Below are 13176 nucleotides of genomic sequence, written 5' to 3' on the forward strand. Positions count from 1 at the left end.
CACACTTTTGATGGAAAAACTGTTTTATTTTATGGGTAATAAAGCTAATCTTAGGTATACTGTAGAAATGTTCTATCCCACTATAAATTTCACTAGTTCTAAATGTCATTGACTCAGATATTAGAATGCAGCCTTATCCTCATCCTCTATTGACCATATCTTTATATTCACTACCACATATCCCACGGCATTGCTCAGAGTAGGTCGACGGATGGCATGTAACGGATAGCATATCATAAATGATCATTGATCTGTCATGGTGTTGCTCAAAAGATTAAAAAAGGATCTGTGTGTCATTCTTCCTGCAACTATCTGTCACTAAATTAGAGAAATTTCTTGCTCACCCATGACTTGATGTCAAACAAGCAGTCAGACAGTACAGTGGTTGCCATGAAGACACGCAAAGTTGGACAGCACAAACTCCTGACTTTACTTACGCACTTATTTATGTAGTAGCGGAAATGAGCTTTTGACAGGAGAAAAGTTTTGCTAAGCATAAAAATAACCGCCTCTTAATTGCTCAGAACTTGTGAAATACCAGCAGGAAAAACCCAAGTGAACATTGAAACAGTGGGAACCTAATGATACTCCTGACCCAGGACCCAGAGATAAGGACAGGCCTGGGCACAGCTAAGTTATTACAGGAATTTCCTAAATTAAATGAGTAGGTTTGTGTCTAAATTTGGAGTTTTCTTTAAGAATTATTTATTTTTGTATTTGTTTATTATTATGTTAGAACTTTAATTTTTAGATTTATATAGCCAATGGCTCTAAAGCAGAATTTTGAGCATTTTGATTGGTGAGTCTTGAGGTATTTGTTGGTTTATTGATGGTACCTTTGAAAATAAAATTGAACAATTTGCTTATGTGGTGGTTGCTGCTTGTTGATTGGTAGCTTTTCCTACCATGTCCAGCATATAGGCTTAGTTTTCGATTGGCTCAAATGGGCCATTCAGATATTTGAACCAAACATGATTTTTTTCCCCGCTTTGTGACACATGGTTTTAATGAGAGTTCCCGTCTCTGTTAACAGAGGCAATGATCAGGGCCATTAGCACTGGGCATTTACAAAGAGCATGGGCGGGACTTACCCTATGAATTAGGGACTTGGGAATAGTGGGATGGCGGGGCAGATGGTTGCTGGGTTGCACTGATTTGTATCAGCAAAGGCTGATATGCTAAGCAGGCCCCGCAAAATGCTGACTTATCAGTGCCAGATGCTGATTGTTGGTATGTTTGTTGAGTATATTCAAGGCTGAGATAGATAGATTTTCGGACTCCAGGGGAATCGGACGGGAAAGTGGAGTTGAGGTCGATGATCAGGCATGATCTTATTGAATGGCGGAGCATGCTCGAGGGGCCATAGGGCCTACTCCTGCTCTTACTTCTTATGTTCTTATGTATGGATATGGATGGTGAAGCCAGTAATAAGATGATCAGAGATGGCCTTATCAATGGTTATAAGATGACAAGACCTTGCATGATGACCATGAATATGGGTGGAGGAATTTATATGAAAGGTGAAAGTAAGTGAGGACAGCAGGGTAGAGAAGCCAGAGCAGAGTGATCAACCTTGGTGTCATATTTAACCCTGAAATGAGCTTCCGACCACATATCCACAGCATAACAAAGACCGCATACTTCCACCTCCGCAACATCGCCCGTCTCCGCCCTTGCCTCAGCTCATCCGCTGCTGAAACCCTCATCCATGCCTTTGTTACCTCTACACTTGACTATTCCAACGCGCTCCTGGCTGGCCTCCCACATTCCACCCTACGTAAACTTGAGGTCATCCAAAATTCGGCTGCCCGTGTCCTAACTCGCACCAAGTCCCGTTCGCCCATCGCCCCTGTGCTCATTGACCTACATTGGCTCCCGGTTAAGCAACGCCTCGATTTCAAAATTCTCATCCTTGTTTTCAAATCCCTCCATGGCCTCGCCCCTTCCTATCTCTGTAATCTCCTTCAGCCCCACAACCCCCCGAGATATCTGCGCTCCTCTAATTCTGCCCTCTTGAGGATCCCTGATTATAATCGCTCAACCTTTGGTGGCCGTGCCTTCTGTTGCCTAGGCCCTAAGCTCTGGAATTCCCTACCTAAACCTCTCCACCTCGCTACCTCTCTTTCCTCCTTTAAGACGCTCCTTAAAACCTATCTTTGACCAAGCTTTTGGTCACCTGCCCTAATTTATCCTTATGTGGATTGGTGTCAATTTTTTTTGTCTTAAAATACTCCTGTGCAGTGCCTTGGGATGTTTTACTACTTTAAAGGCGCTATATAAATGCAAGTTGTTGTAAAAAATACAAGTTGTTGTTGAGAGGGGCCATGGTGGCTATCGGTGGAGGTTGAAATAACTGAGCATGAGGAGTCGCTTGGTGTAGGTGCTGAGTGAGAAGAATTGGGAACAGATTCAAGCAAGGATGATGTGGGGGGTGGGGGGAGCTTGTGAGGATGGACGGCAATGAGGACTTTGAAGGACAGCTGAGAGAGGTGAGATGCTCTGAAAAGGAGTAAATACCAGAGGAGTAATTTGACAGGCCAAGACAAGACCCAGGGTTGAGGGCCACATGCCACCACAGAATGTGGCCTAGGGAGCGTGGTGGAATGAGTAACTACACAGGACAGCCTTGATGAGGGGTAAAGAGTCACTCATCCAAGATAAGGTCACGGAGAGGGAAACCATTGTTCACATGAGGGATATGTGAGAGGATGAGTAGAAGACCCACCAAGTGGACCAGGGTAGAGTGACAAGGGGAGTGGAAAGAAAGATGATGAGAGGTTTACGTTGTTGCTCTGAGTGAACCACTTGATGAGTATATTGGAGGATGCCCAGCTTTAAGCAGAAAGAAGGCATTAAGCTGGCCAGTATCAACTCAAGCCTGAGGTAGTAATAAGATAGCAGATCAGTGAGGGTATGGTGGCAAAGAGGGAACATAGGAGATAAAGACAAAGGTATTTGGCTGTAGAGTGGGAAAAGGTTGATGTTTCAAGGGTTGATGTTGAGCTGTAGCCCACAGTTACATGTGTAGGTCCGTTGATAATAGATAATAGATAACCTAAAATAAATTAGAATCTGATTATGGATCACCTTGAAATGAAAATGTTTCAATTTTTGCCTCCCAGCATGTATGTGAGTTTAGCCTTTGTCCCATTTCCCTCCTGACAGCCCCTGTTACTACCACTTCCAGAACCACCTGGTGGAAGGTGGCATTAAGCCCAGGGTAGAGGCAGTAATGACCCCAACATGCAACCATGGAGAGAGGATAGAGCCATAGGGGCCTCCTGTCCCTGCAATTTGGCCCCCACTCACTTACTTGTGCCAGTTTCAGTGGCACTGCCTGGCTCCTGCTTGGCAACAGGGAGCCCACTGCATGGGTAAATGAACCCAAACCAGGAAAATGGAATAGGTTCATGGCAGTGCCAGAGGGGTGGGCGGAAGTCCGCTCCTAGGAAAATCCAATTCTTTGTGTCATTCACACTTGCGCCATCTACCTCATATATGATACTTTTGGGGAACCATATCTTGGCAATTTTCTTAGGGATTGCCATCTCCTTCTGCATCTGTTCTCAGCTCCTGTAGTTTCTGGATACAGTACTGACCCAGGCCACTGGTTCCTCCCGGGGACAGAGATAATCGTCTAGTATGTTCACAAAAGGCATCAACCCCCACCATTGGTTATCACATTCCACGCAGGTGTACCCAGTGGAACATCTAGTATCATGTTGTATCAATCAGCAGTGGCATCGGAAATCGAGTAATGTGTATAACAATATTATTTAAAATAAGTACAGAGGCTGTCTACAGAGATTAAAACTAACACTTGCATTTCACCCTCCATCACACAGTAACCACAAGTCTGTACCTCCAGTGTATTGTAATCCATAAAGATTTTGCTGTACTCTTTATTACAGAAATGAGCGACGATCTTTATCGGTCCTTTCTGGAGTTCTTCAGGAACATGATTTTTCTTCTTCACTTGAAGCACAAACTATTTTCAGTACACAAAAAGAAAGAAGAATCACGCTCAGTTCATCCGATGCTTGGTATAACCTGCTTACTGTCAGATGACAACAAATCCTGCCCCTATATTGTGCTTGTACTGGGTGAGTGTCAAACATCTTGCGTATTTTATAGTGAAGTTCTAAAGCATGATATCTCTGTATTTGTGGCCCCTGCTAACTGATAATATAGGCGCTGATATAAGAAATATAGACATAGAAACATAGAAACATAGAAGATAGGAGCAGGAGTAGGCCATTCGGCCCTTCGAGCCTGCTCCGCCATTCAATGAGATCATGGCTGATCATCCAAATTCAGTACCCTGTCCCTGCCTTCTCCCCATATCCCTTGATCCCTTTAGCCTTAAGAAATATATCCAACTCATTCTTGAATATACTTAATGAACTGGCCTCCACCGCCCTCTGTGGCAGAGAATTCCACAGGTTCACCACTCTCTGGGTGAAGAAATTCCTCCTCATTTCAGTCCTAAATGGCTTACCCCTTATCCTTAGACTATGACCCCTGGTTCTGGACTCCCCGGCCATCATAAACATCCTTCCTGCATCTAGTCTGTCCAGGCCTGACAGAATTTTATAGGTTTCGATGAGATCCCCTCTCAATCTTCTAAACTCCAGTGAGTATAATCCCAATCGACCCAATCTCTCCTCATACGTCATTCCTGCCATCCCAGGTATCAGCCTGGTGAATCTTCGCTGCACTCCTTCCATGGCAAGAACGTCCTTCCTCAGGTAAGGCGACCAAAACTGCACACAATACTCAAGGTGCAGTCTCACCAAGGCCCTGTACAACTGCAGCAAGACATCCTTGTTCCTGTACTTGAACCCTCTCGCTACGAAGGCCAACATACCATTTGCCTTCTTAACCGCCTGCTGCACCTGCATGCTTACCTTCAGTGACTGGTGCACAAGAACACCCAGGTCTCTTTGCACTTCCCCTTCTCCCAATCTATTGCCATTCAAATAATAATCTGCCTTCCTGTTTTTGCCACCAAAGTGGATAACCTCACATTTATCCACATTATAGTGCATTTGCCATGTTTCTGCCCAATCACCCAACCTGTCTAAATCGTACTGGAGTTTCACGACATCCTCCTCACAGCTTACCCTCCCACCCAGCTTTGTGTCGTCTGCAAATTTGGAGATATTACATCCAATTCCCTCGTCCAGATCATTAATATATATTGTGAACAGCTGGGGTCCTGGGACCGATCCTTGCGGTACCCCACTAGTCACTGCCTGCCACTCAGAAAACGACCCGTTTATTCCAACTCTTTGCTTTCTGTCCGCCAACCAGTTCTCTATCCAAGTACAGGTACACAGCTTCTTACCTTATTCAACCAGATCCTCAGCTTTGCCATCCGTTCAGCTGCAGATCTGATACAAGACACAGGAACGTGAATCAGTCAGTATCAAGTAGGTTGCGTTGAGATCCCATTTTATTCTTTATTACCATTAAATGTGAAGCTTCACACAATTCCGAAACACTAATTTACACTGCAGAAAGTCACACTGGAGCATTTATACGTCACAGTGGCAGGTTGTGTTTTTTGATACTGTGGATGCTTTCTTACTGTATTCTAATTTATGGTAAAAATAAGAACATAAGAACATAAGAAATAGGAGCAGGAGTAGGTCATTCGGCCCTTCGAGCCTGCTCCGCCATTCAATAAGATCATGGCTGATCTTCTGCCTCAGCTCCATTCACCGGCCCTATCGCCATATCCCTTGATGCCCTTACTAGTCAGAAATGTATCGACTTCTGTTTTGAATATACCCAATGACTGAGCCTCCACAGCCCTCTGGGGTAGAGAATTCCAAAGATTCACCACCCTCTGCGTGAAGAAATTTCTTCTCATCTCAGCCCTGAATGGCCTACCCTTTATCTTGAGGCTGCGGCCCCTGGTTCTAGACTCCCCAGCCAAGGGAAACATTCTCCCAGCATCCACCCTATCAAGCCCTGTGATAATTTTGTATGTTTCAATGAGATCCCCTCTCATTCTTCTGAATTCAAGAGAATACAGGCCTAGTTTGCTCAATCTCTTCTCATACGACAGTCCCACCATCCCTGAAATCAATCTCGTAAAACTTTGTTGCACTCCCTCTATGGCAAGTATATCCTTCCTTAGGCAAGGAGACCAAAATTGTACACAGTACTCCAGGTGTGATCTCACCAAGGCCCTATATAATTGGAGTAAGACTTCTTTACTCCTGTACTCAAATCCTCTTGTAATGAAGGTCAGCATACCATTTGCCTTCCTAATGGCTTGCTGTACCTGCACATTCACTTTCAGTGACTCATGTACAAGGACACCCAGGTCCCTTTGAGCATCTGCATTCCCCAATCTTTCACCATTTAGGAAATACTCTGCCTTTCCGTTTTTTCTACCAAAGTGGATAACTTCACATTTATCCACATTATATTCCATCTGCCATGTTCTCGTCCACTCACTGAGCCTGTCGAGATCCCCTTGAAGCCTCTTCACAACTGACACTGCCACCTAGCTTTGTATCATCAGCAAATTTGGAAATGTTGTATTTAGCCCCCTCATCCAAATCATTGATATAGATTGTGAATAGCTGGGGCCCAAGCACCGATCCTTGTAGTACCCTGCTAGTCACAGCCTGCCATCCTGAAAAAGGATCCCTACTCTTTGTTTTCTGTCTGTTAACCAATTCTCAATCCATGCTAGTATATTACCCCCAATTCCAGGTGCCCTAATTTTGTTCACCAACCTCTTGTGTGGGACCTTATCGAAGGCCTTCTGAAAATCCAAATACACCACATCTACCGGTTCCTCTTTGTCTACTCCACTAGTTACATCCTCAAAGAACTCCAATAGGTTTGTCAAACAGGATTTCCCTTTCATAAATCCATGTTGACTCTGCCCAATCTTACTATTAGTTTCTAAGTGCCCAGTTATTGCATCCTTTATAATAGATTCCAGCATTTTCCCAACTACTGATGTGAGGCTAACAGGTCTGTAGTTCCCCATTTTCTCTCTCCCTCCTTTCTTAAATAGCGGGGTTACAATTGCAATTCTCCAATCTGCAGGAACCGTTCCAGAATCTATAGAATTTTGGAAGATGACAAGCAATGCGTCCATTATCCCAATGGCCACCTCTTTCAAAACCCTAGGACGTAGGTCATCCGGTCCTTGGGATTTATCGACTTTTAGTCCCATTAACTTTGCTAGTACTGTTTTTTTACTAATAATAATTTCTTTAAGTTCCTCATTCTCGCCAGACCCTTGGTTTTCTCGTATTTCTGGGAGGTTTTTTGTGTCTTCGTGACCTACAAAGGACCTACATTTACCTGCGCCAGTCTTTTCCTTTTCACATACCTATAGAAGCTTTTACAATCCGTTTTTATATTTTTCTCTAGTTTGTGCTCATATTCCATTTTCCCTTTTTATCAATTTCTTGGTCCCCTTTGCTGATTTCTAAAAGGATCCCAATCCTCAGGCTGACCGCTTTTTCTGGCAACTTTATAAGCTGCTTCCTTTGACTTAATACTAGCTTTAATTTCTTTTGTTAGCCATGGTTGGATCACTTTTCCTTTTGGGTTTTTATGCCCTTTTTAAATACATTAAAAAAATTCATAAGTGACTCAAGGGTCTTAATACAAGTGGTGGATAAGAACATTTTGGAGGCAAATGGCCATTGTTCCAGCCAATCTGAATATCCAATACCTTTAACACGGTGGAAATGAAAATCAGGAGAGATGTTTAACGGGCAGCTGATCAGATATTGCCCATTTTATACCCAAAGTCAAAATTACCCCCATTTAGTGTTGTATAGTTTGCGCTGGCAGATCACAGAATCACAGAAACCCCACAGTGCAGATAGAGGCCATTTCGGCCCATCGAGCCTGCACCGACACATATCCCACCCGATCCCTGTAACCCCACCTATTTAATCCCCCTAACACTAAGGGTCAATTTATCATAGCCAATCAACCTAACCCGCACATCTTTGGACTGTGGGAGGAAACCGGAGCACCCGGAGAAAACCCACGCAAACACGGGGAGAATGTGCAAACTCCACACAGACAGTCGCCCGAGGCCGGATTCAAACCCGGGTCTCTGGCGCTGTGAGGCAACAGTGCTAACCACTATGCCACCGTGCTTACCCATGTAGTGTGTTTGAAAGTATTTCTCATTAATCACAATTAAATATAGTGAAGATCCTAAAGATTGGTTTCTTAAGAGTTGGAGCTTAGAATTTACACACAGTTCAGTTCCGCCTGAGCATTCACCCAGGGAGGGAGATAGAGTTGGAGGTGAGAGTGCAGCTTGTTAGCCAAGAAGTGACATAAACAAGGGGGAGCGGTGTACAGTGTTTGTGGGTTTCTAACTAATTTCCACTCTCCACATATTTAATATAAAACAAACTTTAAGGCCTAGAAATTCACTATGGCCCCGCCAGCTGGCTAGCGCCCAGAAGTTAGCGCTGGGCGGGAAGCCTATAGCGATCGTCAGATATTCATTGTTAGCGCCCCAATTCGGAAGCGGGCGCTATACCAGGGTGTGCCCGCCTCCGCTTGGGGCGCTGACACTGAATATCAGCGCTCTTGGCACCGCTGCGCCAGCCGCTGCGGAGCGGCAGGCTGCGGTACTGCAGGCCTCCTCCTTCTCTTAAGGGGGAGGTGCCTGCAACAGCCGGAGCCCCGATCGCGAGTGCCGGCAAAAGAGCCCGGCACAACGGAGAAGTGCCGGGCTCCCGCAAACCAGCCAGCAATGCCGCGGGTGGGGGGGGTGGAGGAGGCCGGGGAAGGAGGTGCAGGCAGGCGGCCGCCGAAAAAGCGGCCGGCCGCACCTTCCCCTTTAAAGCGCCCCACTAAGGATTCAGCACGGCCCCGTTTTCTGGTCGCTGTTTGCGGCCGCAACTAAATATGGGGATCGAGCCGGTTTCGGGGCGGTACCGGGGCACTGCGCACACTGATGACGTCATCGGTGCCGGCGCAGCGCTAACGGCTACCGCCGCCAATACCGCTGCGCTGAATATCTGCACTAACTCATTTTTGGCGCAAAATCACTCTTTAGGCGTTAACTGGGCGCAAAGCTGGCAGCGCCTTAATGAATTTCTAGGCCTAAGAGTGTAATGCTACTATGAGCACAAAGTACCCCTCCTAAATAAGGAGAAAAGTGTGAAAGGGCACTGTTATATTGGCATGGTTTTAGTCCAGATTGTGGCAGAGTGGCATCCACACATCAGCACCCAGTCCTTATACCGCTAGAACCAACTCCCTTATCCTGGCAGCAGAATCCACTCTCTCAGAGCCATTTTGTTAGCAGTGTTAACACGAGATGGCAGTGCACAGGTGGCACCAACCCACAGGCACAACTAAACGAGCGGCAATGTGAAAGGACCTAAAAAACACACTTGATTGTTAAGCAATTCTGTGCGGATCTATGGACATCAGGCTCAGCTGTGATGCCCCCATAGTCAAATAGCCTTGAAACACCTACTCTCAAAATTTGTACATGAATAAGGGCCATTTGGGCAAAGTATAAAAACAGATAGCAAGAGTTTCTACAGCTATATAAAAAGAAAAAGGGTGGCTAAAGTGAACGTTGGTCCCTTAGAGGATGGGACCGGGAAACTAGTGGTGGGGAACATGGAGATGGCAAAGATGCTGAACAAATATTTTGTATCAGTCTTCACAGTAGAGGACACTAAAAATATCCCAACACTGGACAAACAGGGGGCAATGGGGGGGGGAGGAGCTAAACACGATTAAAATCACTAAGGAGATGGTACTCAGTAAAATAATGGGACTTAAGGCGGATAAATCCCCCGGACCTGATGGCCTACATCCTAGGGTCTTGAGAGAAGTGGCGGTAGGGATTGTAGATGCATTGGTGATCATTTTCCAGAACTCCCTGGACTCAGGAAAGGTCCAGGCAGATTGGAAAACTGCTAATGTAACACCCTTATTTAAGAAGGGAAGTAGACAAAAAGCTGGAAACTATAGACCAGTTAGCCTAACATCTGTGGTTGGCAAAATGTTGGAGTCCATTATTAAGGAAACGGTAACAGAGCATTTGGATAAACATAATTTAATAGGACAGAGTCAGCATGGTTTTATGAAGGGGAAGGCATGTTTGACAAATTTGCTCGAATTCTTTGAGGATGTAACATACAGGGTGGATAAAGGGGAACCAGTGGACGTAGTGTATTTGGACTTCCAAAAGGCATTTGACAAGGTTCCGCACAAAAGATTACTGATCAAGATAAGAAATCACGGGATTGGGGGTAATATACTGGCATGGGTGGAAGATTGGCTATCTAACAGAAAACAAAGAGTTGGGATAAATGGTTCATTCTGGGGCTGGCAATCAGTAACTAGTGGTGTTCCGCAGGGGTCAGTGCTGGGACCCCAACTCTTTACAATCTATATTAACGATTTGGAGGAAGGGACCGAGTGCAACATATCCAAGTTTGCCGACGATACAAAGATGGGAGGGAAAGCAGTGAGTGAGGAGGACATAAAAAACCTGCAAAAGGACATAGACAGGCTAAGTGAGTGGGCAGAGATTTGGCAGATGCAATATAATGTTGGAAAGTGTGAGGTTATGCACTTTGGCAGAAAAAATCAAAGAGCAAGTTATTAGCTAAATGGAGAGAAACTGCAAAGTGCTACAGTATAAAGGGATCTGGGGATCCTGGTGCATGAAACACAAAAAGTTAGTATGCAGCTGCAGCAGGTGATCAGGAAGGCCAATGGAATCTTGGCTTTTATTGCGAGGGGGATGGAGTATAAAAACAGGGAAGTCTTGCTGCAGTTATACAGGGTATTGGTGGGGCCACACCTGGAATACTGCATGCAGTTTTGGTTTCCATATTTAAGAAAAGATATACTTGCTCTCGAGGCGGTTCAGAGAAGGTTCACTCGGTTGATTCCGGAGATGAGGGGGTTGACGTATGAGGAAAGGTTGAGTAGGTTGGGACTCTACTCATTGGAGTTCAGAAGAATGAGAGGCGATCTTATCGAAACATATAAGATTGTGAGGGGGCTTGATCGGGTGGATGCGGTGAGGATGTTTCCACTGATGGGTGAGACTAGAACTAGGGGGCATAATCTAAGAATAAGGGGCTGCCCTTTCAAAACTGAGATGAGGAGAAACTTCTTCACTCAGAGGGTAGTAAATCTATGGAATTTGCTACCCCAGAGAGCTGCGGAAGCTGCAACATTAAATAAATTTAAAATGGATATAGACAGTTTCCTAGCAGATAAGGGAATTAGGGGTTATGGGGAGAGGGCAGGGAAGTGGACGTGAGTCTAGATTCGGATCAGCCATGATCCTATTGAATGGCGGAGCAGGCCCAAGGGGCCGTATGGCCTACTCCTGCTCCTACTTCTTATGTTCTTATGTACCAGAGGGTGATCAGCAAGGAAAAAACACCATCAGGAGACGAGGGAAAAAACTGGCACAAAAGAATAAAAGCTTCTATTGATTGTTCTCATAGTCTGGTCACGATAAAGTATAAGATTTGCTTGATGGGGAAGGATCAAGAGTAGCACCAGACTAACCAGCTAACACATAGCTATTAAAACAGTCACTACTCTTCACAAGTACTTCATTGACTGTAAAACGCTTTGGGACGTCCTGAGGTTGTGAAAGCCGCGATATAAATGCAAGTTCTTTTCTTTCTTTTACTTTCAGAGCTAGCAGAATTGACAAATCTCTAAAAATCGATTATCATATTGGCTAATTTCAATCTCCTTTTTTCACAGATAGACCACAAGAAGTGTACCTTTGTTAGTGATGACGACTGATTAACAATGTACCTGGTAGAATCTAATAGCTGGACACGATATAACAAGGCAACTTAATAAGCTTACTGGTTTCTGATTTACTCTTTGCAATTCCAAAACAAATCATGAATAAATCTACAAAATGGAGCTGTTTATCTTTGACGTGAGCGACTTTTGCTAAAGGTGTAAACAGCTGTACATGAGTTACGTGTCCCTTTCTTTATTTTGCTGAGACAAGATGAGTGGAACTACCAGAGTAGAACTGGACAGTCTTGTTCTGAGGGGGTGTTGGTTGTTTAAAGCCTGCTATATGTTTTCCTCAGCCATTTTAAATAGAATTTACAGCTCAGAAATGGGCCATTCGGTCCAACTGGTCCGTGCTGGTGTTTATGCTCCACTCGAGCTTTATCCCAACATATCCTTCTAACTTCCCCATTGGTGAACAGTAGAATGAATGTCCGAGTAAGGTGAGAAGCAGGTGATGGTAACAGCTGCAGATTTAAGAACATTGAATGTCTTTACTGGTTTTCAGTAATGAGCATTTCAAAGAGCTACCTGAAAGCCAGGTGTTCCTTGTGACATAGAACTACATGCTTGACTCGTCGGGTAATCAGCGTTCAAATCATATTTCCCTTTCTGCATTTACCTTGTGGCTGGGTCAGTCTCCTGAACATCAGCTTTCTCCTCCATTTATCACGTTCCAGCAACTGGTCAGATTTATAATAGAATACGATGGAACCTTACATTACACAATCTATTTACGAGAACACTGAGGAAAGCAAAGGTTTGTGTTCTAATATATTAATTGCATCACATGACCTTTACCTACATTTCTGTTTGTGGGGCATTTCATTCATTACATCTTAATTATACGTTATTTCATTACACCTAGAAGTACCTGCCTACATGTGGCAGGTTAAACAGGTTTTTTTTTAGTTAAACTTTGTTAGCCATGGGTCAGTTAGCAGAAGTTAACAGTTATAGCTCTGTATGCGGTACAAATGACAATGTAGAGATTTATCTGTAAGTCTCACATGTGTGGGATTGTTTAGCTGTTCAGGTATTGAGCTCAAATCTCGGGCAGATTCAACACAAGCAGGGTTCAAAATTGGCCAGTTGTAGGAAGTAGGTGATTGTATGTTTCAAATTACCTGTTGATATTTACAGTGGAACCTCCATTATCTGCCATAGCCATAGAAACATAGAGGTTACAGCACAGAGTTGTGGGGTGTTCAATGTAAAGAGCCTGTGCTGGTGCGAACGCTTCAATAGGAGCTAATTCCATCTCAGTGCCCTGTCCCCATAGTCTTCTGTGTTCTTCTGTTTCAAATATTTATCCAATTTTTTTTCTCAGTAACAGAACCCCCCAGATTTTCCATCCATTGAAATGAATGGAAG

The 13176-nt window shown here is 44.4% G+C and overlaps 1 protein-coding gene and 1 long non-coding RNA gene across 2 annotated transcripts in view; one reads left to right on the plus strand and one right to left on the minus strand.

Annotated features, from left to right (window-relative positions):
- Positions 1-12523, plus strand: part of LOC147102519 (uncharacterized) — a 42970-nt gene extending 30447 nt beyond the window's left edge. The window contains exons 3-4 of the long non-coding RNA XR_015073284.1: positions 3912-4103; positions 11758-12523. This is a non-coding gene — a long non-coding RNA (uncharacterized LOC147102519). The remainder of the gene's footprint in view (positions 1-3911; positions 4104-11757) is intronic.
- LOC147102520 (uncharacterized) overlaps positions 1-12554 on the minus strand; it is a 32258-nt gene extending 19704 nt beyond the window's left edge. Inside the window, exons 1-3 of the mRNA XM_085965034.1 lie at positions 12425-12554; positions 5348-5393; positions 3863-3988 (exon numbers count right to left, since the gene is read on the minus strand). Coding sequence (XP_085821160.1) covers positions 3863-3988; positions 5348-5393; positions 12425-12468 — 216 coding nt within the window. The 5' untranslated portion in view covers positions 12469-12554. The remainder of the gene's footprint in view (positions 1-3862; positions 3989-5347; positions 5394-12424) is intronic.
- Positions 12555-13176: the final 622 nt, after the last annotated feature.

The sequence above is a fragment of the Somniosus microcephalus genome, chromosome 22 (genome assembly GCF_052327205.1).
Source record: "Somniosus microcephalus isolate GS21.2 chromosome 22, FLI_Smic_1.0, whole genome shotgun sequence".
NCBI classification, from domain to species: Eukaryota; Metazoa; Chordata; class Chondrichthyes; order Squaliformes; family Somniosidae; genus Somniosus; species Somniosus microcephalus.